Here is a 25445-nt window from a genome sequence, read left to right as displayed (position 1 = left end):
GCATTCATTCTGTACCACACACACTCACATCCATTAACTACACACTAGATAATGTACACCTACTAACGCATAACTTAGTATACGCAGATTGACTACAACCTTTTTTGGTAACAGCTTGTTTGTCCCCAAACTACGAACATGGATTGGGTAAATCAACCACGCTCAACTCTACGGAGACGGCCGCCGCAAGCATCCTCGTGAACCTGCCTGACCACAAAACGCGGCTGGGCAGCAAGGATGGCAAGCGGGATTGATCTTCCACGAGCGTAACAGGTCCAGTGCGTGAAGAGCGCCCGGGACCTTGACTATGCTTGTGGTGTCGCAAGTTTAGAACAGAATGACTTGAAAATGATCTATTGTTAGTCCTCTACAACGTGGTAGATACTCCATTACGGTCTTGGAACAGCGTTCGACGATGGAAAAGCCCGGTCGTTGAGAGGTGTTGGGGGAGCAAAGGAGAAAAAACTGTTGATGTCACGGTCACGTTTATTTGATGATCCTCCCTTCACTCTCCCACTTCCTGGCGGCGCTGTAAACGACTTCTACAACCCTCCCTCCTTGCTCGACGCGCCATCCGACTCCATAATGCCGACTCCCCAAGAAGAAGAAGAGTTCATGAAGAGTCTGCTGCTCGACCTTGAACGAGACAGCTCTTTCTGGACTGCCACCCTGACTCCGGACCCCTCGCCAGTGAAACCCACGTCTGCCACCACTTTCACCCTCTCTGCTGCATCCTCACCGTGTTCGACGCGTCTCCCTCCGACCACCCCCACCAAACCGGCGAAACCCCTTGCACAGACAGTCGCGGTTGAGGACGTGGATATGAGTGCCTTGCTCGACGGCGCGGAAGATTGGGACTGGTCAGAGCCACTGCTTTCTCCCGTAAAGCCGAAACCGAAGGCGAAACGAAAACCGGTACGTTTTGTTGGTTTCGTGAACTTTTTTTGGCTTACTTGTTCGTTAGATAGACACGCCAATTTATCTCCCACCGCCATTTATACGATGCGTCGTAGAGTCCGTCGCAGTACCTGAGGTCTCCCGCGGGAAAATGCAAAAGGTTGGCACGTTTTCATTTGTGTTGAAAAGTTGATCATCGGGCTCTTCAGGACCTGAGCGTTCGTCTCGATGGACCGGACGTAAAGTATTGCGTCACGTTGCAAGACGAATGGGCGCGCACTGACGTTCGTGTTGGTTCGTGTTCACGAAACTCTGATACAACCACCACTCATTTTATTCATTTTAGGCGATATTATTAACATTGTTGGATCTTCGCCTCTATCTACCGCCATTTCAATCACATCTTCCCAAAACTTTCTTATCCTTCATCCCGACCTTCTCTTGACGCCAACGACATTGGCCAATTCAATAGAATGCCGTCGTAAACAAATGATATCCAGTCTCGTGCGCTCTACCTCGGATACCTCACCAGCACTCGTGTGGGGGAACATTTTGCATGAAGTTATGCAATCGTGCATGGCTGTCGAATACTGGGACGAGCGGTGGATTGAAGCCAAAGTCGAAGAAATAATTCGAGAGCATATTTCCGACATAGCCAAAATTAATCTGAGCGTAGAAGACGCACGACGAGAAATTAATCTGCGGGCTCGGGGTCTCAAGGCGTTCTCCGAAAAATATCTGGCTGATTCACCCAAAGTAAGTTGGGTACTGTCGCTCCTTGGGAAACTTGAAGCTAAATGTTCAAAGCCAGAAGCCATTCTAACCAATACACGCAGTGGACCGGCTGAGGTCTCCGCACTCGCTGTCTCTCAGCTACTCGATATTGAAGAAGACATTTGGTCGCCCATGTGGGGCCTCAAAGGCAAAATCGACGCGACAGTCCTTGCTATTATATCCGATTCGGCTGCCGCAAAAACAGTTCTATCTAGTGGACCCAAACCCTTCGAAATCAAGACCGGTCGTCCGGTAGCTAGCTTAGAGCATCGCGCGCAAACGATGCTGTATACTTTGCTTACCCAGGAGCGTTACGGAGCAGAAGTAACATCAGGTTTACTTTTCTACACTCAAAGCGAAGAAGTTGTGAGAGTACCGGCGACGAGAAACGACATCAAGGGTCTCATTGGGATTCGCAATGAAATTGCGGGGTACATGATGCGCCGAACCAAGGCCAATGGATCAAGATTCACGTCTGAGCCAGAACCTTTTCTGCCACCAACGATTGATGACGAACGAATATGCAAGCGATGTTACAACATCGATGCGTGTATGCTGTATCGCAAGGTAGAATTCGGTCCATTGCTTAATTCTTTGTGCTCATGCCTTGCAGGCGGTAGAGAATGTTGAAGATACCCGGTCTCCGATCTCCGATATCTATCAACTGAAGACCAGTCACATTACCTCTGAGCAGGCCGAGTTCTTCAAGCAATGGGAAGCCCTTTTATCGCTCGAAGAACAGGATTTATTGAGGTTTCGAAAGGAACTCTGGACCATGGGTGCTGCTCAGCGGGAAGCAAAAGGCAGATGTTTTAGCTCGATGGCTCTCGACACGACATTTTCACCACCCAAATACATGGCAAAGACGCATAAGATCCATCAGTTCACATATCGGTTTGTTCGAAACTCTGAAGCGACATCCCTCTTGAACAAACATATTGGTGTTGGGGAACCCATCACTGTGTCGGTCGAGCCTAACATGTATGCGCTCTCTCGAGGGTTCATTCTGGAGCTAGAGCCCTTATCTGTGGTGATTGGAGTGGACCGCGAGCTTTCGTTGGATAACATCAATATGCGGCTGGCCCGGTTCCGGCCTTCTGGTGCTTCGATTGGGAGTCCCGTGTTTCGAATCGACAAAGACGAAATGTTCGGTGGGATGGGACGCATGCGGGATAATCTTGCGCACCTCTTTTATGTAGACGGAGACCAGCGCCGCCTGGAACTCATCGTGAACCTCCGGCCGCCTGTGTTCGTCGATCCATCAACAGCCATTCCTGCACATTTGACAACACATATCGACTCTCTGAACTCGAATCAACAAGACGCTATCCATAAGGTCCTCAGGGCCGAGGACTACTCCTTGATATTGGGAATGCCGGGTACCGGCAAGACGACAGTGATTGCATCATTGATCAAAATCATGGTCGGGATGGGTAAAACGGTCCTGTTGACGTCCTATACGCATTCTGCGGTCGATAATATACTCCTAAAGCTGAAGGGAAAGGTTGATTTTGACATCTTGCGGCTCGGCAATGTCGATAAGGTTTGTCTTATGGAGAAATAAGTTTTTCAACAGCTTATTAGAAACAGGTCCATCCAGATGCACGAGAATTCACTCTGGAAGCGCGACGAACGCCAACTACCGTCGAGCAACTAGAGCACCAGATTTTGTCTCCGCCTGTTGTAGCAACGACTTGTCTCTCGGTTGACCAGTACGTGTGTGGCGATGAGTGGAATATATACTGACGCGATTATAGTGCCTTGTTTTCGCGTCGGAAGTTTGACTACTGCATTGTGGACGAGGCATCGCAAATCACGCTCCCAACGTGTCTGGGACCGCTTCGCTTCGCGCAAACATTCGTGCTCGTCGGCGACCACCATCAACTCCCTCCATTGGTGCGGAACAAAGACGCTCGCAAAGGTGGTCTGGACGTGTCGCTCTTCCGACGGCTTTCAACTGCCCATCCTGACGCGGTCGCCGATATGTCCCATCAGTACCGCATGAACGAGGATATCATGACGCTTTCGAATCGCTTGATATACAACAACAAGCTGCGATGTGGGTCGGACGAGGTCGCCCGGCAGAGTTTGGTTCTTCCCGATCGGACCTTCATGGACGGGCTGCACAAAGGGACTATGTGTCATTCAAAGGGATGCTGGTTGGATTGCCTTATGGCCGAGAGGTGATTTCTTCCGTACTGAAGATTAGCAAGCTCACGCGTTCCAGCTGTAAAGCAGTTTTTGTCGACACCGATGCCCTTCCTGCTCGCGACTCGAAAGTGGGCGACTTGGTCCAGAACGAGGTCGAGGCAGCGCTGGTAAGCCAGATCACAGAGACGCTTCTCCGCAGTGGGGTTTCTGTCGAGCAGATCGGCATTCTTTCGCTGTATCGCCAACAGTTAAAGCTCTTGAACCACCTTCTGCAGCACCGCAAAGGCCTCGAGCTGCTCACTGCCGACCGGAGTCAGGGCCGAGACAAGGACTGCATTATTATCTCGCTGGTGCGGTCGAATTTGGATGGCAATGTGAGCTTGTTTCCCGTTCCGAGTTGGTTTTTCGCGTTCTTATCTGGGTCAGGTCGGCGATCTAATCAAGGACTGGCGTCGGATGAATGTCTCATTTACGCGGGCGCGGTCAAAGCTGATCATCGTTGGGTCGCGCAAGACGCTACAGGCAGCACCGCTGCTGAAGGACTTTTTCGAGCTGATGGATAGCCGTGGGTGGATATTGGCGCTGCCGCCGCAAGCGGACACGCTTCATCCGTGTTTTGCGGGTGTGCCGAGTGGAGGAGAGAAACGCCGGGCGGAGGAGCCGGCCAAGGAGAATGCCGTGGAGCGGCCGGTGAAGAAGATCAAGACGAAGGAGGAGGGTATCTTGCGTGGACGGCCGATTTTGCGGGACTTGGTGAATGAGAGCATCATGTAGCCTACTTACAATAATTTGTATTTCTTGTAGATTTTAGAAAGAATATCTCGACCTGTGTAAATCTCTGAGTATCTATTCAAGTATTACCTCGAGCAGGTCTAAGGTAAGCAGAGACGCCCGCAGCTCAAATAAGTCGAAGTATGGCGTTGCAGCCATCAAAATCTTACTCGATTACATAAACCTCACAACTTGCTTTAAACCATGATTAAAGCGGAAACGCATCTCGATGAGCTGTTGCTGCAGGCTGCCGGGATCCAAATCATCGTGAAGAAGCATTGAGCAACGATGTGCTTGTGTTTTGCTTCTGCCTGGCATGCGGGTGGTCCATTTCCTCTCCGCCTGGCTTGTCACTAAGATTCTGGCGGCGAGCACGAATCGGACTATCGACGACACCAATGGCGACAGCATGACGGGCGCGATTCCCGTATACCAGCCGAACGAGAGCGGCGTCTGGGCGGGCCCTAGTTGTGTAGGGTGTGCGATAGTGCCCGACACTAGTCTGGCGCACGACGGGACATGGAGCGCGGCTACGTACAACGCGGGTCTGGGGATCATGAACATCTCGATGGATTTTACTGGTGAGCAGGGGATAAGCCAACTCCTGTTCACTTATTGTGCTAGGAACCGCGGTTTACGTCTTCTTCATCCTCGCCAACTTCCAGGACGAGGGGATCACGACGACAACCAAGGCCAGCTTCAGCGTAGACGGCGTCCAGCGGGGGACGTTTGACCACGTGCCCTCGGACAGCTTTGAGCTGCAGTATGACCAGCTCGTGTTTGCGGAAACGGGCCTGGCGAATACTCCACATAGGCTTGTTGTCTGGACCGTGGCGGATACGGATATTTATGTGAATTTTGATTATGCGCTTTACACGTACGTTCATGACTTGGGGAGAGCCTGCCACTGTTTGCTGATTCTGGGTAGATTTGAGGATGTAGAGCAGAACCCTCCGACTACAACGACTGCTCAGCTTCCCCCGACTCATCCAATTGCAAGTACGCCCTCTACATCTATGCCAATGGCTAGCAGCACGAAATCACACTTCAGCTCTGCGTCGGTATTACTACCATCGCCTTTCTCAGCATCAACAACGCCAGCCTCAACATCCATTCTGTCCTCTTCACCGAGCTCATCCCCATCTACCTCCATGTCCCCGCACTTGACACCACGTCCACATCCACATCCAGCAATCTCTATCATTGTTGGTAGTATCATTGGCCTTGTCGTGCTCCTAGTGACTGCTTGTGGTTTGTGGTTCTTGTGGAGACGCAAGCGATCCGTCAGAAGCCAGAGCACACTCAAGTTATAGCTTTTCAGAAGCTCAGTATACCGGAACAACCGCCCAGCAGCAGGACGGAAGATGAGAATGATGCCACTGATGCGCAACGGTGGCGTCGCATCGTGGCCCTTGAAGTACGACTCGAGATACTACCCGAGGAGCCGCCGCCGCCTTACTGTGAGAGGAGGTCTTAACAAGAGAATTCGATGCCAGTCATTTCCATTTTACATCCCCAAAATTACGGTATTACCACATGGCTCAACACAGACAATCGTAAACTTAGTAGATGCGCATCCATGAACATGGACTCGTTTCTGTAGGGCTTGCGTTGTCCACGGTCCTTTATGTCTTCACAAAGAATTATTATTTCAGTCGAAGCAGATTTTATCATCGATCTGTTTCTGAACATAAACCTCGAATCTTGGCTCGTCTTGGAGACGTTTTGGTCGAAATGATTATATTCGATGAATATTTTACCAAATGCGGAAATTACATGGTACATTAAAACAGGGGATATCAAAAAAAAACGGACCTACATACGTACTATCAGTGGTCTAAAAAAAGAGTGCCAATCGCAGTCGATGCGTTCATAGCTTGTTAAGCTTGTGCTGTGTTCTAATCTCCTCTATAGCCGCAGTAAGTCGCGAAAGGTCAGCAGTCGATTCGCGAAGAAGAACTTTTGTTTCAACTGCCTCTCGAGCCTCGACCAAACAAAGGTTTACAAGCCACGGCGCGTGCCGATGGTTCGCCGTTCGGTGTTCTTCGAACAACACAGCAAAGCTTCAAACTAGCGATATATTTGGTAGTCTTCGACTCTTGGCATTCCCATCGGTTCACATCTGCCGCCTGTCATTAAAAAAAAAAAAGCTAGGCGTGGCGTGCTGTGCTTCGAAGTGAATGCGATCTACAATAGTAACAAGCCGGGAGAGCTGTGCTGTCGTCCTGCGGACCACCGTCTTCGTCTCCACAGCCTCCCACGCCTAGTAAATATTTGCCTTCAATTCGCCAGGTGAAGAGGACATTACCATGTAAACCGCCAGTGCCTTGTCCAGCTTTGCGCTGACGCTCGCGAGCCGCGCGGAATCTGAGTTTGCCGACAACCATTTACCACGTCCGTCGGAGAAACCGTCGAGAAGAAATGCGGCGTCTTGGAGAGCACTGTAAGTTATCAATTCAGTCTGCAAGTGTGAAAGAAAGTTGGACACAGACCTCTGAAGAACTTCCCGTGCTCCTTCCGATCCTCCCGCCAGAGCAGTATGCTTCAAAACATTGGTTGTCACATTTTCTGCGTGTTGTGCAAGCGCGGCAGCGGCTTCTTGATTCGACTTGACCGTCTAGGACTGTTAAGCTATAAGATATTGGGAAAGAAAATGTTTACCGTGGCTCTATCACTGAAGAGAGCAACCATATTCGCGATCGGCTTGAACGCATTTAACACTGGTGCATCGCACACCGCAACCGCAACCTGCGCGCTCAGGCCCACAGCTTCGATGATGGTACTGCTCTTGGTGGAATTATGAGATTTCGAGAGCCTCATCTACTTGCCATTTAGCCGAGCCAACGGAGGAATCGAATAGCACGTACGACCGCTTTGTAGCGCTTCTTCAGCTGCTGCCTCAGCTGGAGGGACTCCAGAAAGCCTTTCAGAAAGTTTGGATGCTGCTCGACAAGACAGCGCATCCGCCCGAGAGTTCTGCTCAGATTGAGAGACATTACGAGTGAGCAGCGAACACGCACGTCATGATGTCCTCAAGAACATGCCGCACGACAGGGTCGCCCAGCGGAAGCTCCCCATCACGTGCTTTCTGCAAAATCGGCGCAATGAGTTGGACCGCCAACTTAGCCATCGAGATTGCGGGTTTCCGTCGAGACTAGGTCGCTTAGAACGAGTCAAAAGCGCAATAAAATTATGCTTACTTGTGTGTTCTCGACCGCTACGCATAGTTCCACCATCGCAATCGCTGTATGTTGCGCGTGGCCCAGGGTTGCATTCGTCGCACACGCTACACAGAGTTCTTGCGCCCGAGCGAGGGTCATTAGGGTGGGGGTGGGGGGGTTGTGAGCTGCGGTAGTGTCGCAACTGGTGCATAGCTGTAAAGCATCGTCTTCCCAAAATAGCTGTTGCGCTCGGGAAGTGGCCATTTGTGCAAAGCGGCTGAATAGAGCTGTAGAGTCCTGCTACCAACTCATAATAGCTGTAGATTGTCTCAGTTAGGACATCCCGAGGCTGTCGTTGTGTCCAGAGGTACAAGTCTTTGGCCAACGGGTGGAGGTTGGTGGAGGAATGATCACGTGCTAGTCGGAACACTGTGGCAGTGTTTTCCGCTGCCTGAGCACAACCTTCAAGTTTTCCATCTTCAAAACGAATACAGTGTACACAATACAGAAAAGGGTCCAATGCAGACATGCCACGCTGCGGCCAACTTGAACTCCTTTCAAAGTTGGCATGGAGCCATCATAGGCTGCGCTAATTCTAAGCCGCTAACCGGACGCCGTCTTCGTACTCTGTCTTTCTGGGTGCTTCAAGTTGTGCTCGGCGCTGGGAACCCGACTCGAGGACGCGGGTGATCGGCGATGGCGCATCCGGCTCATGCCTTACAGCAAAGTCCAGCCAACTATCTGGCAAGCCATGAGATTGCGTCTTCACCACTTGAACGTATACGTACAACGAAAAAATTGGGCGTGCAAGTCTCAAATAACTATATCATCCAAGTTGTACTGATGCAAACAAGCTTGCATTCTCTCTCTGAAGAAGACGTACTCGGACGGAATCAAATTCACCCGCAAACGATCATTACTATCTACCCAGTGTCTTCGTAAGCTGTTACCAAGTAAAGTGTCGACCGCAAGGCCGTTCTATCGCCACAATCATGAACACCCAACTAGACCAACAAGGTATTCCCCATCGCCATTTGCAACTTTCAAGGGACTAGGGAGACACATTCAGTTCTAGGATAAAAGATAAGATAAGTAATGTCTGTGATCAAAGTCAGGTCAATAATCAGATAAAAATTGGCAAGAACTGGTGATTGCGATACGCGTACGCATCCATAGGTAGCTGTCAAATGCAAGCTTTGCCTTACTTGAGTTGTCAACAACGCGACGCATGTTGGTATCGTTGTCATGTGATCGCGAGGACAGGAAGAATTTTGGATTTTCCGCGCCGAGACGACATTATTGGTAAAGAGACGAGAACGAAGATATGGTGCATTACAAGTACTGAGAAGCTAGCCAAGGATTTTCGAAACACGGGAGAAGTATCCGTCCATGAAAAACAATCCACCCCCCAACCACCAAAAAATGTGCTGAATTTAGAACCAGGCCATATAGCTTGTCTCAGCGAGTTCTGCAGTGAGAGAGCCATGTTCAAAGTCAAATGAGTCGTTGGCTGCGATGCGAGGCTCCGAGGGTACAAATGGCGTTGGTTGAGCCATCGCAAATGGCACACCACCCGTTGCTACCCTTTCCTTGTCGCTCCCTTCTAGCAGCCCTTGACCTGGAGGAACAGGCACTATGATATTGTTGCCATAATTTGGCAACGTTCCAGCAGGATGAAGATGACCTCGCTCATCTTGAAGTCGATAACGCTCGTCAATTCCAACGCCCATGCTTGAGAAACGATAGACATCTGGTAGCCACGAGTAAGAAGTAGGATCTTTGAATGCTGGAGGTTGGGGGGTCGGGACACGAGGAGGTGTAAACGTCATCTCATCGGCATATTGTGCAAGCGTAGAATGAGCATACTGGAAGGCCGGAGGCAGAGCAGCACCAGAGGACGATGATGAAACGGGTGTGACAGTTGTGTCCTCATGCCAATGAGCGCAGGCGCGACGGGCTTTCTCCGTTAGCTTCTCCATTATAGGCTGTCACACAACCTCAAATTAGTTTGAGGTAGAGTAAAAGCGGAAAAAACGCACTAATGATTTAGCGCTGAATGGCAATAACGTCGCAACACGACGGAAAAGGCGGCAAATCCGATCAAGGTCTTGTACTGCATACGGCGCAAGCGATGTAGCTGGCGCACGGGAAACGAATATCGACAATGTCACCTAAAGTGGTTAGGTTGTTCGGATTCGTCACGATGAAAGAGCTCTTACCGTAGCTGAAAATGCGTTGAACCAAAAGTGGAGGAACCGCGTACTAAGATGTGGCTCGTGGTCAAACAAATTCTCGATCGTCGCTATCAACGATGCAGCGCCGATGTAGGTTGCAAGGACTGACGGAGCATGAGGGTGATGAAGGTCGGTGAACTGTCCACTGAGTGTTTCTTGAAAGAAGCGACGGTGAAGCTGAAGAAGAGCTGCAAAGTATGAAGCTAAGTGACCACGTAAGTAGCTGGGATGATTAACGAACCTATATCGCGTCCAGACGCCACTAGAGCGCGCTGCATAACAAGGAAACGTGTTGTTGCGCCAGTGTCATTTAGCACTTGTGGCGCTGGGAAGTCACGAGCGAGTGCATCGAGCTTCAGGACCTCTTTGTAATTCACAGGCGATACCGAGGCAACAACCTCCAGGATGGAAGAAAGGCACTTGACAAAGAACGAATTTTTCCACTCATGGTCTAAAAATGAGTTCGTCATATCGCTCGGCATCTTTGGAAACAAAAAAATCTTACAAAGAACTTCGTCCTTCAAAACATGTGTGTGTTCCGTGTATGTGGGCAGTTTGGTGTCGACATGATGGAGAGACAGCGAGGGTGGACGGCCTAATGACAAACTCTGGATGCCCATGAGACAGACGAAGAACACGAGAGAAACGAGCAGACCATCCGACAGTCCATGTTAAGCAGTTCCTACATTTGTTATTTAGTCTTGGCCTATTGCAGCAAGAAAAACCCACCCAAAATATGGCCCTTCGGCGCTCACTCTCTTCAGGTATCATTTTCAACCGCGATCCTTCGCGATCTAACAATCCCTGTGAGGAATGCACGGGAACACAAAGGTACTTACGGAGTCCAAGCTATCGTTGTGGTTAAAAGAGCAAAAAGGGAAAGAAGGTGCTCACCCCTTGTGCCAGTTTAGCGACAAATCCCATAAGATTCCAGGCATATCCCACAGCTTTGCGGTTGTCCGAAAAAACTAAATGATACCAAATCATGAAGAAAAGGGCATGAAGCTCGTCGAAATCGGGTTCTTCCCTGAGTCAAGCTTAGGACACATCCAGGAAAGGAAAAGGTACCAACATCAACGGTATTTCGCAAACTGCGGCGCGAGCGAGGTGGTGGTAGGCTTCGCCATGCAAAGAGCCCAATGGTCGCGAGAGATCGACGAGGGAGCCGATGGAGAGGACCATCAGCAAGAGAGCGAGACGCCGGGGGGATAATTCGGCAATAGGTGTGGTATATACGCTATGAATTAGCAGATCAATAAATGTTTGAGAAGGGTCGAGGTTGTATCTAAGGGAGTTTGGTCAGTGAGGCTGCAATATGAAACAAGGTTTAGCACGCACTGCCAGAGGGCATTTCGCCGCGCTTCCTCGGCCAATGCCTGTGCATCTGCTTTGGGTGGTAGGGCATCGCGTATCCGCTGGCGAATTTTCAGGTCGACAGACCAAGGGAAAGGGAAAGTGACTGAGAGCTGGAGTATGTCTGGAGGTACAACAGGAGCGGTAGCCGCGTCTTGAGTGGGTGGACTCCCGTTATTTTGCGGTACATAAAGCTCCTGAGAGGTCTTTATGCGACGGAGATCGGGGGCCAAAAGTGGATGTTCGGCTTGCACGGATTCGAGTCCATCTTCTAATTGACGAACACGGTCACTGAGCTGGGTGATTTTTTCGTGTAGCTGCAAATTTGCCAAGGTCAGAAACTGATGAGGTATTAGAACTCGGAGTTACCTGCTCGGTGTTGGCGAGAATGAAGCGTGATCCCCGACCACTTTGGAGGGCGCCTTGTTTGATTCGTTTTAGATGTTGTACGGCATGTAAGATGGAGTGTACCCTCTGGACAGATTTCGGCACAGCCGCGTTTGCAGCAGCTCTGGCAAGACTGTTAGGCGAGGAAATTGTCAGGCGTCCCACAAACCTGGCAAGGAAATACGCGATCACACTCAAGACGCGTCGGCTTCTTCGTTCAATCGAGTTATGTCAACACGTACTTTCAGTTTCAGTCTGGAGAAATATTAACAGATGGAGAGTGTTCGGACACACAATCTTGCCTTCGACACTCCTTGCACGATAACCGACGATTCTTCTCCTTGTCAGAGGTAGGAGGAGGAGGCAAAGGGTCAGCTGGGCGAGGTCGCTTCGCCGGACGGTCATCAATGTTGTCGGCCGGCGGTGGGAAATTGAGGGCACTGCCCAACATGGTGGTTGGAAGGAAAGGGCTTCAGGTACACTTCATTCGAAACTGCTAGTAAGATATCCGAGCTACACGGACGCCGGCGTGACACTCGTTCCGTGAGACTCGGCTCCCTCACAACAAACCCAACAGAAATCTAGATACCCCTCGTCTTCCCAGTGTCAAATAGCGATGCGAGCTTGTCGTAGACGCTTTTCAAGGCTTCAGTGTTGTAATAATTATAACACCGGAGCTGGTGTGTGCTTTTTCGCGTTTTTTTGATTTCTTAAACCCCTGGTAAATGTCATTTCGATGAGCCTGCATGCCTTCTTGTGAAAGAGGATACCGTCGAGACAAGGGCATGAGCATTGAGCAAGAACCTTACCGAGATAAAAACGGAATCAATGATCGCTGACATAATCAACTTCGTCGTCTCTCCCTCTCTCGTCGCCTCGGCGCGCCAAATGGCGCGAATACGAGAAGTATGGCAACCCAACCTAGATGCAGAAATGCGTCTTATTCGAGACCTCATCGAAGACTTTCCGTACGTCTCAATGGTTCTGATTTCTGGTTGCCACTCTTCTTCAATCTCACTCTTACCTTGCAGGATACAGAATTTCCTGGTGTTGTGGCCAGACCAATGGGCAACTTCAAGACGTCCTCCGACTATCACTACCAAACAATGCGATGCAATGTCGACCTACTCAAGATCATCCAAGTAGGCCTAACGCTTGCGGATGAGAATGGCAATTTCCCTCAAGAGGCGTCGACTTGGCAGTTCAATTTCCGCTTCAGCATCAAGTGCGTAATACTGTAGACCATCTCCGAAGCAGGCTGAACAACTCGCCAGTGAAGACATGTATGCACCAGACTCAATAGAGTTGCTGCAAAAGTCGGGCATTGACTTCCAACGACACGAGGAACTCGGCATTACGCCAAACGAGTTTGCAGAGTTTGTCATAACCTCTGGTCTTGTTTTGACCGACGACACCAAATGGATATCGTTTCACAGGCGCGCTATTTGCTGTTAATGATCACCTTTTTAACTCATCGCTTGTTTAGTGGCTACGACTTTGGCTACTTTGTCAAACTCCTCACTGCCATTTCTCTTCCCACCACCGAAGACGACTTCTTCGACCTTCTCTCCATATGGTTCCCAACTGTGTACGACCTCAAGTACATGATGCGAGCAACCAATAATCTAAAGGGCGGACTCCAAAACTTGGCAGACGACCTCGGAGTGCGCTTTCTTCCGGGATAGCAGTTCATGCCAATCTTACTTGAAATACAGGTCCTAAGGATCGGCCCGTCGCATCAAGCCGGCTCAGATTCCCTTCTTACTGCGTCCACCTTCTTCAAAATGCGTGAAATCTATTTCAACGACACCATTGACCACACTGAGTATTCGGGCAAGCTATACGGCCTTGGTCAGACGGTGAATATCACCAATGGGTTAGGATATGGTGATTCAACGCGGAGTGGGGCGGCCACAATCGCAGAGCGAGAGGACAGGAGTTTAGCGAGAGATCGAGAAACGCACAACCAGACTCCAGGACCGGCAACAGCGCATAATGGTGTGCCAATGCTGTCAAATGGACCGTTACAAACACCGTCATCTTATCAGGTTATGGGTGGCGCTCCATTTCTACGGCCAACGCTAGTTGCACCACGATAGGAGTATTTGTTGTCGTTAATTATCGCTTTCGATTGTATTTGCCTTTTCGGACTCTTGTGTGTATTAAAATCCAAACTCAAGCCATCTGGACCTATCAAACGGTCAGTTCAGTTATCAACCAATAAGATAAGATAAGATATTGAGGACCCACGCACATAGTTACTTGGAAAGATACCTTTATTCCCCGCCGAATTGACGCCTATGCAACAACTTGAACATCGATCCGCATGGAATAAAACATTCGAACCTTCCCACCATCCATCCCCGTAATTCTTCCCGCCCTCCGGGCCGGTTGTCAACTCCAAAAGCTCCCCTTCAGATAAACCAATCTCGTCACTCCCTTGTGCGGCATACGTATAGATCGCCCGCACTGTGTTATAGGTCGGCATATCATTCACTCCATCGCCGACAGCCACGCACCATACTCGCCAGAACCTTCTCCCGATGCAGTTGGCCCCACCACGGTCTCAGAGTAGTCAATGTAGGAAGCAGGGACAAGTCCTGTATTCCGCCCATCGGACACCTTGACCCACCCCGAGCCATCATCTGGTTCGATAACATGCACTGTTGCACCCTCTGACAACAAATTTCTATTATTGGTGGCCATCGTTGGATGCGATAACTTACCGCTGACTGCCAATTCAAATTCTGACGTTGGCGCAAAGTCAAAGAGGACGCGACCAGATTGGTAGGTCTCCTCGTAGGCCTCCGAATCTTGCGCGACGGACTGTGCGAATGCGGACGGCGTAGGGGCTACAGAGGCCGCTGCAGAATACCGCGCATACGTAACCAACGCCTTCTGTCTTCAAAGACGGACTCACTCTGTGGTGCAATCTTAGAAACCGTTGAACCAGTTGATTTGTGACTATGCATAGAAGGATGTTGACAATCGGCAGGAACCTGCAGAGGATGATAAATCAATTCGAGAGCCTCTAGTCTTGTTCCAACCACCTTGAGTTCACATTTCGTATGGACAGACAGCCCACATGTGCGACACGTCTTCCCCTGCTTGGCAAGACCCCATATCGACGACTACTGCACGTTTAATCTGGAATTGATCCGAACAAGGCCTCAGACGAGCCTTGCAGTATCCACACTGAGTTGGAATGGAGAACGATGAGCTCTTGAATGAATGCGGGTGTTGATCACCCTCATCACCTGCAGAAAGATTTCAGGCCGGGACTTCAGGTGCACGAGCGTACTGACCCCCAATCGCCTCCGATATTACAGTAATTTCCGTATTGAGGACAAGGTCTGATGTCGTGTAGGCCATAACTTGATGATTGGTATCAAGATAATTCTGTACAGGTTAAGAACTTTGAGGGGAGAGCATTGTCTGACTGACCTCAGAGATATCATCACTATTGCCTAGAGAATGGTCTACATCGTATGCCGTGAACAGCGCAAGTAACTGGTCTTGATCGCGTCCTGTTTGATGTTGAGCCAATAGATTATATGGGGGGAGATCGAGAGGAAATAGAATGTTGTCGGAAGGCAATGGGATGTCACGTACGCTTGGCTTCCAATACTGGGGTAAGTTCCTTCAGTTTCATTCGCGCTCGGTTCAATTTGTTCTGTAGGAAGACCTTTGGCGCTGGTTCGACGCTGATTGCGTCCTTCATACTTGTTTCAGACCCGCCGACGTTAAAGAAAATGGAGCAACTTACTGTATCGTAGTGGACCGCACATGGCTCGAACATCCAATCAGCCGGAATCGCGAAGGGGCGTAGATTATGTTCGATAAATATGTCTTGATCCTTCGCGGGATCGACCTCGCCAAGCGCTTTCTCGACGTTGGCGAGGCGCCCCTTCACCACTTCTAAATGACCTATCTCGATGGCTTGCGCGTGACCCAGAATCTGGCAAAATCGCTTGGTAAGTCGTCCTAGGAGAATTTCTGCATAGCGTGAGGAGAAAAAGAAGCCGGATGATGCGGAAGAGCACACGGAATTGCTGAAAACGGTCAGAGATTAGACGCGGAAGATTTCTGCACCCACATCTTCTAATGCGGGTAGGTCGTCATTGTAGAATTTGGTTTTGACGCGGTTGGCGATGGCCGTCGAGATTAGATACACACTACCGAAATTCAACGTGGACATCAAGCCGAAGAGAAGACCTGCTTTTTACTGTTCAACATGTCTGCACGCTGTTGTTCCACTTGTCGGGCTGCTCGGTCTGCGTGCCGGTCGTCGTTGGCGCGGACCTCGACGAGAGTTCAGCCACCATATGCTTAATAAGATACGAGAAGATGACCTGCTTCTGGTGTATGGACTCGACCTCAGTGCACTCATCGTCGTACTAGGATAGGGTTGATGTCATCAGGGAAAGACGAGCAAATTACCTTTTGCTTCGCCTGATAGTCAGGTGAGACGACGAGGGCAGGATGGAAGTTAGCTTGACCTTGAGGCGGTCTGCATACAGACGATCTCTCTCCGTTAATAACCGCTGAAAGAAATTCGTTTCCTTGTTTGGTCTCAGAGAGAGCAAGTAATCGAAGTGCAACCAAACGTCGCGTACCTTCTTCTTCAATTCCTCGTTCTTGCGTTCAACAGCCTTGAGGACATCGACGACTTGGGTAGTAAGTGCGTCAGCAAGATTTACATGATCCTGGGCAACCCCAGACATCGAAGAAATAATTTCATTGAAGGCGGCATTAAAGGTACTGTGGGACTGTGAGTCTGATTGAGTGGTGGGATGGAGCGATGTACTTCTGAGCGAGCGTGGCCTCCGTCGCCGGTTTCGTAGGCTCATCTCCTACAACAAATGCAGCGACAAGCTTAGCTCTCTTCTCAGTTGCCCGTTTAGTCAAAGCTTGTAGCTTTGCAGCATATTCACGTTCTGCTGCAACTCTGTCTCGATAAATCTCTCGGACCTATTGAACAAAGCACTCTCGAGGGACGATTCGGTGAATGTGACAGGGTTACTTACCTCGAGGAGGAGATGAAGATGTCCATCGAAGAGCGACGATATACACTCGACTTGGTCCTAGCATCACCCGTTGTAAGCACCGACAGCTGTTCGGACGCTGGGAATTACTGGCAACGCTTGGCCGAACGATTGACTACCCATCTCGGCTTAGACGGTCAAAGTGAGACCCAAGTGCGTTACGTCACGCGTTCAATGTATTCCAGCTTGCACCCTCGTCGCGAACGCAACACGCCTCGAAGGATTAAAATAGAGAGAAAAACATGCGGACAAAGCAAGTATTTTCCATGAGGGGTGCCTTAAACATACGGGCCTTTAAAAAAGTTACCGAGGAGTCCATGGTCAACTAGAAGGGAGCAGCATTATTAACTAGTGCCATAAAGAAGTGCTGCCTTGGAGGTCGGAACCAATGGGGAACCCGACGAAGACCAACTGATTCAGAGAAAATTCGGGGGGAAGACGCACAAACGGACCTCCGGCCTTTCCTTCAATTGCTCTTCCAATGACTCAAGAATAAAAGATGCCGTCCGAGGTCTGCTGTAAACACAAAAAGTTGAAGCGACAACAAGGCGATTCGATTTTTTGACGTGCAACGCGTGAACCTGGAGGCTGCAGAGTTGCCCATCACGGAGTCACGCCTGCGCGTTTTCTAAATCTGTACTACCACCATTCCAGCGGTACCCGCGGCTTCTCCAGCTCCAGACCCTTCATACTAGGAAACTGGGCCTGCCAATCCTTCCCCTCACTCATCTCATTGCGGTCTCGTCGCTGAAACAGCCTGAAAGCGACGTTCACGTCGGGAGCGACAGTCGTCGTCATGCAGTGTCAAAAACTTTAGGGTTTCGTTCTTTGTCACTTGGGATGCCGATAATTCTCCAAATCCATGTGCACCTTCGAAAAAAATGGTTGCATAAGCAACGCGTTTCTAGCCATATAAAAGGCGCCTTGAGCAATACTCCCTCCCCCCAGGATCTGACACGCCACCCTCATGCTCCCCTCTACCATCTCGCTCCTCCTTCTCCTCGCTTGCCTCTTGCAACTCGTTCTCGCTGTTCCAGTTGACATTGACATCGAGAAACGCGTCACCCATGTCGGCAGGGTTTGTCTCCCGCCTCTATTTACGCCCAGCATTGACGCGTTTATAGGGTACCTGGTATCACCCAAGCGACGATCAAGGCAACTGCGGTTATTGGGATAAGGACTCCTCCCCCGTTGTAGCGATCTCATTACAACGGTATAATGAAAATAATGGTGCCAATTGCAACCAGGTTTGTGGTGCGGTATGCTTTCTACTGCCCGATCTGAATTTCTTTAGTGGATCGAAATCACGAACCAGGCAAATGGCAAGGTTGCGTACGGCAAGACCCGCGACAGCTGCGTCTCCTGCGATACTTCCTCGTTAGGTTCGCACTCACCAACCCATCCATTATGAGCGTTAACCTTTTTTGAAGACATGTCGCCATCCCTCTTCGAAAAACTGGCAAGCCTCTCAACGGGTGAAATTAAGATATCATGGCATTTCATGAACCCCTCCTGGAGCCCATAGACTTAGAATGCTCACCCCAGTTTCATGCTTTTTGCTCTGGGTTTTACTGTTTAGACGACTTATTACTTAGATGATGACGAAGGTGAAGTAACGGAAAGTTTGTACCTCTTTGTATTCCTACGTTATCATGTTTACTTTACGCGGATGTAGCGACTCTGGCTAGTCGCCACAAATATACGATTTATTTCCATGTGAGCCTGGGACTTTCGCCGGATTTCTCATCGCGCTCACCTGATTTGACGAACGGTTCCGAGATCACACCTTATAAGACTTGTAACGCGTATTCATGGACACTCGTCGCGCCATGTTCCTCTCTCACTTTGCACCCCTTCTTGTCTTCACGCTCGGAATTCGGGCGCAGGACACGTCTATCGCAACTGTGGAGAAGGCTTTCCTCAACGCGCATGTGGGCTGGATTTGAAATGAATGGTTTGCTATGAACCAGCACTAAACACAAGACCAGATTCCTGCGGACCTCAGCGTTGCCTTCAAGCCACACGCTTTGCTAGAGGTCTCACTTCCTCAGGCCACCGGCCCGCCCATCGTCCTACATGCAGGCATCCAAGTTCCCCGAAACGGTTAGTTCCTTCCAATGAAACGCATCGTTCGCACTCCAGCCCCTTCTCTTTCACATCGACTGACGACACCGAAACTCACGATCCAGACACCGCGGGACCTCCAACCTTCCATGTTGACGGAGATGTGGGAAAAGGACCGTTCGTCGTCGCCGCAGTCGACCCTGACGCTCCAACACCGCAAACACCAACTTCTGCCCAGATCCGTCATTTCCTTGGAGGTAATTTTGTCAACGAGGGAGGGCTTCTCGTCAATAAAACTCCTGCTATTTCCGAGTTTCGCCAGCCTACGCCTCCTGCTGGAAGTGATGCGCATCGCTATGTCTTCCTGGTCTTCCGCCAATCCAGCGGCTTCGCCACTCAGACATTTGTGAACGCAACAACGCCAGTCTCGTTGTTCAATATTAGCTTGTTTGCGGAGGAGGTGCGTGCGTTAAAGATTGATATGTAACACCCGTTTACCAGAATCCAGGTTAAACTTGGTAGCCCGATCGCTGGTACTTTCATGCTAGTTGCTCCCGCCACTTGAGAAGGAGATGGCAGCCTAAAATCGAGACGGACAATATTGGTACTTGTCAATACGTAGTACCCGGTCAATGCTAGTATCGGTTCTGATGTTCTGAGTGGAGTTGTTCAGCCATCGTTGACGAACTCAGTGGTTGATCCTAGATTGATGGATTATCACGTGCATCTTGACTCGATTAGATTTCAGCTTGCACGAAACCATGACAATAACACACATTGTAGGGGACCTTTTTGCAGCGCCTACTGGTTCTATCCTCGTCCATGCATGCAATACAAGAGGGTCATGGGGGGCTGGCATCGCGGCAGCGTTCAAACAACGCTTTCCTGATGCGTTTGCGGAATATCAGGTCAGGAATCATCATGTACAGCGCTCTGTGTTCACGAGAAATGCCAGGCTGCCTGCAAAAAAGACGGCCCAGCGCTTCTAGGGAGCTGCTTGCTGATTCGTGGAGTGGAATACGATGTTGCGTGTTTGTTTACATCCAAGTGAGCTTGTGCAGTCTCCAAGAAAGAGTTGTCTGAATACGGCACAGAGATTACGGGAAACGAGTGGATTCGCCAGACCAGATCATTGCGGCCACGCAGAGTGCGGTGGCTCATTTGATTGTCCAGAACAAGGACCCAAAGAAAGCACTGCATGCTTGGTACGTTATCAGCGACCGTTGACTCCAAATCTCACCATCGTCCAGTCGCTTCAACTCGGGCAAGTTTGGAGTCGCTTGGGATAGAACGGCAGATGTGTTAAATGGGCTCGAGGTGGATATTGCGGTGTATGCTCCAGATTCACAACCGTCGTAGACACGTTATGGAGTGGCACAATGGGCAAAATTATGATGCGATCAAAAAGTTCTTTGGTTTGCCTCATCCAAGCACAAGGTCTTTATTGTTCGTGTTACAATAAAATAGCCACGCCATGGTGAAGTTCCGCCTTTCACGACCCAGCACCCCCGTCGCCGGCCGACCATGTCTTGGAACGCCGCGCCTCCCACTTACGATGCCCCAACGACCCGTCTTCAACCTTACCTTGAACTCCCTCATTTACTCTCCCTCACTTGGCTAGCCTATCCTATCCTCTCCCTTGTTTTTGTTGCATTCCGACTTTCCCTCTCCCTATCCAGCTCACAAGATGCCGTCGTCAGCGCGAAGGCGGACTTTGTGGCCAGCTGTAAAGCAGCAGAGAAGGCTGCAACAGCTGCGGCCAGTATGCCTCGTTATATGGCGTTAGCTACGAACGAACGCATCGCCAACGCTGTCAACGACTCCATGAATGCCGCTCGAGCTACCCTCATCCTCGCCCTTACAATCATGGAGGTCGTCATCAACTTCATTATTGACCTTTATCGGTCCACTTTCCTTTGTACGGCCCGCTTCCTCTCTATATTGGATCTTGACTAAATTGCCATCCAGGCTTCCTCGAACTTGTAATCAGAGGTGGTTTGGCCATTCTTATTGGCGCAGTACAAGAGGTGTGTTGACGCAACTTGATCAGTGTCATCGACTAAACGACGCTATAGTTGAATGCTGTTGTTCAAGCAGCCGCCGGAGGGCTGCGCACAGTCATACAAGACTCTTTTGGTGCAGCTAACAGCGCGTTGCAGGATGTCGCCAAGGTCGCAAGCAAAATCGGGATCAGCATTCCAACCTTGAGCGTCCCAGACCTCTCATCGCTGCAAAACGTCACCCTTCCCCAGTCTTTCACCGACTCGCTCACTTCGCTTAACAACAGTCTGCCAACTTTTCAAGAGCTGAAAAAGGTCGTTGAAGAACTGTATGTCTAATGCCCCTGCCAGGCCATGATACTGATTCTAGACAGTGTCGACACACCTTTCGAGTTATTGAAGAAAGACATCAATGAGACATTCTCTGGTCTCTCTTTCAACTCCTCCGTCCTTGCGGTCCCTCAACAAAACACGTTGGAATTCTGCACGGACCTCGACACTTCATTCATTGACGATTTGGGACGGGATCTGGCTAAAATGACCAAAATCGGCATCATTATTATCATCGCCGCCATCCTCCTCCTCATTGCGCTGAATTGTCTCCTCGAATGGTACAAGTGGCGTTGCCAGCAACGTCATCTCGAGTATACTCGCCAAGCATGGGCAACAGACCCTACTATCTACCACCAGCATGCTGTTGGAGCGCCAACCGTCACCCTCAGTGACCACAACCTCCTCATGCTGGAGGCCGACGGATCTCACCCTCTGCTGACCCGCATTGCCAACAACATTTCGGCCAAACTGCGACTCTCCACCAATAATCACATTCGTTTTCGGTGGTCGTTGCATTACATTTTCCATCCTCCTGCTCTGGCCTGTTTCCTGATTGGGTTCTTCGGCTTACTCTCAGTCGAACTTCAACTTCTTGCGATGGGTCCCCTTGTGGCCAAATACTCAAACCAAGCTGCAAGCACGACGGCAGATTTCAGTAACACGATTGCCACTAGTATCAACGCGAGCATGTATAACCAGAGTGCTACATATGCGGCTTCCGTCAACGGTCACGTTGATTCCATCCAGAACTCGGTCAACCAGGGCTTGTTCGGATGGGTCAATACAACGACAACGACTCTCAATACAACCATCGAGAATTTCTACGAGGACGTACAAAATGCTGTCGAGGTTGTGTTCAAAAACACGATCTTGGACGCCCCAATTCAAGAGTTCATCAAGTGCCTTATTGGAACCAAAGTTGACGCGATCGAGAACGCGCTGACTTTCCTCCACGACAACCTGCACATTGATATCCCTCGAGTCAACGACAGTGTTTTGGTCCTTTCTCCCGCGTCAGTCAACGAGGCTACTCAGCCAATTGCAGCCGCAGCTCTTGGAAGTGGCGATGGCAAGGATGATGGTGGTTTGGTTGGTCGTTTGGTGAATGGCTATGCTGCTAGCTTGCGCAAGGAGCGCATCATGTTCGGCATCTTCATGATGTTGTGGGGCTTGGTTGTGTTGATGGCATTGGCCATTGTCCTGTGGGACTGTTATGGTCGGCGCCGCCAGCGTTTACCTGCTGCCTTCTCCAATCCAGAACACCCATCGACCTCGTTTCCCCCTCTCGCAGAAAGCAAAGAAGGATCCGGTTTCAGACCTTTCGCCCTTGTGAGGTCTGCGGCGCACTCGGACCAAGGTAGTTTCTTCGAGAAACCGAAATCAACTCGCTCGAATTTGAGCACGAAGGAGATCAGCAAACCCATGAAGCTTCTTGGTCGTCGAGAACGCGAAGTTTACCTCGGTGATCAAACGACAAGGAGCTCTCTGTCTCTGCAATCTCAAGTCGAGTCGCGGCCAACTGGATGGTTTGGCCGTGTCGCTGGTGTGTTCAGCAAGAAGCAGGAGGTGCCCACTATTGAGCCCTATCCCGCCTTTGCTCCGAACAGAAATTCCGATGCTGTACCCTCCCGGCCTACCCTCACGATAACCACCAATGATCAAGCTAGTCGTGTCGACTCCGCGCCCGCGCCCGAAGCTCCCACGCGCTCCCGATGGTCGGTTTCCCCCCAAAATACTGCCGTACCTTGGGGCCGAGCAAGCATTTGGGGGAAAAGTCCCACATCCAATGTCAATCCAAACCCCACTGGCTTATCACCACTTGCTATGCCCTTGCACTCAGGTTTCGAAGCTCCTGGCAACAATGTCGCTAGAATGGTCCTTCCTTCGCAGCCGCCACACCACCCTGTTTCTGTACCATCGGCGGACCCATTTGACGACACCAATTCCTCTCCCTCTGACGGTCCTGTTACCCGTCTTTTGACAACGACCAACGCTCGTCGGTCGTCACCAGTTGACCCTTTTGTTACACCCTTCGATGACGAACATCGTGTCACTATATCTCATGTTAATGCCCGCAAGAGCATTCCAACCAACCCTTTTGCTACTCCGACCGCGTTTTAGGCAGCGCCTCTAGCGGTTCAACGAATTTGACACGGCATACACGGACTGCAATGAATCCTAATTAGCACCTAATCCACACAGCGTTGTACTTGTAATGTCCATTCTGTATTTTTACCCTGTCGATGTAGATATAATCTGAGGAAGTCGTCGATCTTGCTCGAACTTGCGATCTTTCATGAAGCGAAGGGTTTCTTCAGCACTAGTAAAAGCGTCAAGCCCAGCTCATGTAACAGCATGAAAGAGACACACGAAGCAAGTCCACGAAAACCTAGTGTCCGCGCTGCCATTCGCCGAGCATACCGCACAATTCTGGACGAAGAGGGTGTCTTTTTGCTCGTTGTGGTGGAGGGAGAAGATTCGCTTTGCGTGGATTTCTCTTGGGCGTCGCGAACCATCGTTCTTATCTGCATCCCTCTCCAGCCAAGTGTTTCTGCGTTCGTTTGCGTAACGTAGTTGTCAATGCCGCCTTTCTGGAGGGACATGTCAGCAGGGGGCGCGACAGTACCACGCAAGGAAGCGACCTTTTTTATCGTTTTCAGTGCCGCCGTCGTGACTTTGACCTGCACGTAGTCCTGCAGCGTCTCGGAGAAGAAGCGCTTCCGCTGGACGTTGGGAAGCCAGGTGCGCCGGGTCTTGTGGAGGGAGAAGGGGACATTGTTTCCGTACTGCTTGATTTTGTTCTGGAATAGACCGAGTTGGGCGCGTTTTAGTGGTTGAGACACGGTCGACATTGGTTGCAAAGAAACTTGTCGGTGATCGGTGTCACAACATTACCTTGACCAGAACAAGCCAGAACACCGATGTCTAGTGCGATTCAACTCTACCACCACAGACAGACAAACCCCGGACGACTTCAAGTCAGCAACACTCTCATGCGAAACCAATTTTCATTCAAAACTTGTTACATAATACATTGTGCGAGAGCAAATCGTGCGTGTTGGTTACAGCAAATCCGTGGGGGTGTCCGTTAGTGAATCCTGATGTTTTGAGCCGCCCCCGTTCAAACACTCAGCATGTTTTGGATGAGGACGGCCATGGCCATGGCCAGCACGAGCTGGCGGATCGTGACTGGGTTAGTGCTGCCCATGCTGGTGGAGGGTGCAGGCGATGACATGCTGGGAGGCGAGGACAGCGCAGCAGAGCTGCGAGAAGCTATCGATATAGAGTTCGATGCCAGACTCGCCGTCGTCCCGGATGCGGAGATGGACAAGTCCGACACAGAAGCGATGGGTGGAGTAGGAGTGTTTACTCGGGTGGTTGTGCTTGTTTGGATTGGTGGAGGCGTAGATGTCTTTCCTGATGCAGAGGCTGAAGAGCTCGAGGGAGAAGAGCTTCCCTTGATGGTGAATTCTGGGCTTCGGTTGCCTGTTTGCAACGTTGGACGCGTTATGTTTTCAGCCAGTCAGACGCACCAGAGTCGCCAAACAGGACGATAATGTAGTTGGATCGAGTCACCACATTTGGAACCGTAATTTGCACCTTCTCGTCAGTGAGATTGAAGCCTTGCGCCAAGATCACGGCTACACATGACGCTCAGCCTCACGGGAACCGTGCAAAAGACAGAACGCCAGCACATACATAGATTCTCGCTCTCAGACGTAAGGAAACCCAGCTGGAGCTTGCCGGGAACGCCTGCAGCATACCTTAGTTGAGCCGACGCCAATTCAACAACTTGAACACACCTTCTGGAATTCCCGTCGCATTCCTAAGAGAGAGCAATTGTAAGCAATACCTCTATGCATTATCATCGAATACTTGCCAGGTCACCGTCTCAACGCTGCCAGCTGTCCAGGCCGTCGTTTCGTTCGGGATGAGGATGGGGGGGTTGAATACCGTTCTTCGATTCAGGGGGATTGCCAGAGCGACAGACAGAAAGAAAAAGAGGCATAAAGACATAAGGCGGGCCATGGAAGAGACGTGGGGCAAGAGCAAGCCAGCGAGCCCCAGCTCCGAAGCATCGCTTAAAAGGTGAGAGATAGATCGACTTCGGCATCAGACATTTGACCAACTCAGACTGTTCAATGATAAGCAAACTCGGTCTGAGCCTTGCGTCTAACCGACTCTCAGTCTGAGTCTACAGTAAGTAAGTACAGTATTATTGGGCCTTGAACGTACAGTATTACACTAAAATACACGGAGCGGTAGATTCAGATG

At 50.3% G+C, this 25445-nt stretch overlaps 11 protein-coding genes across 11 annotated transcripts; 6 read left to right on the top strand and 5 right to left on the bottom strand.

The window, feature by feature from the left end:
- Positions 1–585: 585 nt before the first annotated feature.
- Positions 586–4596, top strand: MIND_00837500 (DNA replication helicase; the record flags this gene model as incomplete). The annotated part of the gene is made up of 10 exons (XM_037365041.1): positions 586–915; positions 965–1057; positions 1107–1191; positions 1244–1653; positions 1705–2238; positions 2285–3214; positions 3262–3383; positions 3429–3854; positions 3899–4196; positions 4249–4596. The coding sequence occupies 10 exons, from the start codon at positions 586–588 to the stop codon at positions 4594–4596; spliced, it is 3576 nt and encodes a 1191-aa protein (XP_037218283.1).
- Positions 4597–4909: 313 nt separating this feature from the next.
- MIND_00837400 (uncharacterized protein) lies at positions 4910–5806 on the top strand (the record flags this gene model as incomplete). The annotated part of the gene is made up of 4 exons (XM_037365040.1): positions 4910–5174; positions 5218–5470; positions 5522–5650; positions 5695–5806. The coding sequence occupies 4 exons, from the start codon at positions 4910–4912 to the stop codon at positions 5804–5806; spliced, it is 759 nt and encodes a 252-aa protein (XP_037218282.1).
- A 903-nt stretch (positions 5807–6709) lies between these two features.
- On the bottom strand, positions 6710–8018 carry MIND_00837300 (uncharacterized protein; the record flags this gene model as incomplete). The annotated part of the gene is made up of 7 exons (XM_037365039.1): positions 6710–6856; positions 6902–7034; positions 7086–7210; positions 7255–7413; positions 7461–7569; positions 7614–7747; positions 7794–8018. 7 exons carry the CDS (start codon positions 8016–8018, stop codon positions 6710–6712), a joined length of 1032 nt encoding a protein of 343 aa, XP_037218281.1.
- Positions 8019–9187: 1169 nt separating this feature from the next.
- On the bottom strand, positions 9188–12179 carry MIND_00837200 (4Fe-4S ferredoxin-type domain-containing protein; the record flags this gene model as incomplete). The annotated part of the gene is made up of 16 exons (XM_037365038.1): positions 9188–9739; positions 9794–9925; positions 9974–10176; positions 10230–10439; positions 10494–10596; positions 10644–10670; positions 10718–10782; positions 10828–10837; positions 10883–11015; positions 11061–11273; positions 11327–11658; positions 11711–11763; positions 11813–11852; positions 11898–11921; positions 11971–11983; positions 12031–12179. 16 exons carry the CDS (start codon positions 12177–12179, stop codon positions 9188–9190), a joined length of 2259 nt encoding a protein of 752 aa, XP_037218280.1.
- A 377-nt stretch (positions 12180–12556) lies between these two features.
- On the top strand, positions 12557–13827 carry MIND_00837100 (uncharacterized protein; the record flags this gene model as incomplete). Its single annotated transcript, XM_037365037.1, has 5 exons — positions 12557–12709; positions 12760–12953; positions 13003–13164; positions 13215–13392; positions 13444–13827. The coding sequence occupies 5 exons, from the start codon at positions 12557–12559 to the stop codon at positions 13825–13827; spliced, it is 1071 nt and encodes a 356-aa protein (XP_037218279.1).
- Positions 13828–13903: 76 nt separating this feature from the next.
- MIND_00837000 (uncharacterized protein) lies at positions 13904–16896 on the bottom strand (the record flags this gene model as incomplete). The annotated part of the gene is made up of 22 exons (XM_037365036.1): positions 13904–13918; positions 13983–14026; positions 14075–14197; positions 14248–14403; positions 14455–14592; positions 14649–14727; positions 14779–14859; positions 14909–14985; positions 15034–15127; positions 15173–15255; positions 15341–15443; positions 15495–15724; positions 15774–15780; positions 15825–15903; positions 15948–16030; positions 16081–16125; positions 16169–16180; positions 16228–16290; positions 16345–16489; positions 16536–16699; positions 16756–16812; positions 16864–16896. The coding sequence occupies 22 exons, from the start codon at positions 16894–16896 to the stop codon at positions 13904–13906; spliced, it is 1911 nt and encodes a 636-aa protein (XP_037218278.1).
- An 844-nt stretch (positions 16897–17740) lies between these two features.
- On the top strand, positions 17741–18298 carry MIND_00836900 (uncharacterized protein; the record flags this gene model as incomplete). The annotated part of the gene is made up of 4 exons (XM_037365035.1): positions 17741–17851; positions 17898–18020; positions 18068–18155; positions 18204–18298. 4 exons carry the CDS (start codon positions 17741–17743, stop codon positions 18296–18298), a joined length of 417 nt encoding a protein of 138 aa, XP_037218277.1.
- Positions 18299–18602: 304 nt separating this feature from the next.
- On the top strand, positions 18603–19324 carry MIND_00836800 (CEN-like protein 2; the record flags this gene model as incomplete). Its single annotated transcript, XM_037365034.1, has 3 exons — positions 18603–18704; positions 18762–18876; positions 18963–19324. 3 exons carry the CDS (start codon positions 18603–18605, stop codon positions 19322–19324), a joined length of 579 nt encoding a protein of 192 aa, XP_037218276.1.
- A 274-nt stretch (positions 19325–19598) lies between these two features.
- MIND_00836700 (Plasma membrane fusion protein PRM1) lies at positions 19599–23291 on the top strand (the record flags this gene model as incomplete). The annotated part of the gene is made up of 8 exons (XM_037365033.1): positions 19599–19745; positions 19793–19884; positions 19932–20042; positions 20088–20166; positions 20305–20755; positions 20806–20864; positions 20913–21166; positions 21212–23291. The coding sequence occupies 8 exons, from the start codon at positions 19599–19601 to the stop codon at positions 23289–23291; spliced, it is 3273 nt and encodes a 1090-aa protein (XP_037218275.1).
- Positions 23292–23402: 111 nt separating this feature from the next.
- On the bottom strand, positions 23403–24022 carry MIND_00836600 (Mitochondrial 50S ribosomal protein; the record flags this gene model as incomplete). Its single annotated transcript, XM_037365032.1, has 2 exons — positions 23403–23490; positions 23541–24022. 2 exons carry the CDS (start codon positions 24020–24022, stop codon positions 23403–23405), a joined length of 570 nt encoding a protein of 189 aa, XP_037218274.1.
- A 269-nt stretch (positions 24023–24291) lies between these two features.
- Positions 24292–25199, bottom strand: MIND_00836500 (uncharacterized protein; the record flags this gene model as incomplete). Its single annotated transcript, XM_037365031.1, has 5 exons — positions 24292–24656; positions 24704–24811; positions 24870–24923; positions 24974–24996; positions 25051–25199. The coding sequence occupies 5 exons, from the start codon at positions 25197–25199 to the stop codon at positions 24292–24294; spliced, it is 699 nt and encodes a 232-aa protein (XP_037218273.1).
- Between the last annotated feature and the right edge of the window lie 246 nt (positions 25200–25445).

Source organism: Mycena indigotica, assembly GCF_014461135.1.
Source record: "Mycena indigotica strain 171206Taipei chromosome Unknown Mind.scaff0007, whole genome shotgun sequence".
In the NCBI taxonomy this organism is placed as follows: domain Eukaryota; kingdom Fungi; phylum Basidiomycota; class Agaricomycetes; order Agaricales; family Mycenaceae; genus Mycena; species Mycena indigotica.
This window is presented reverse-complemented; position numbering and strand designations above follow the sequence as displayed.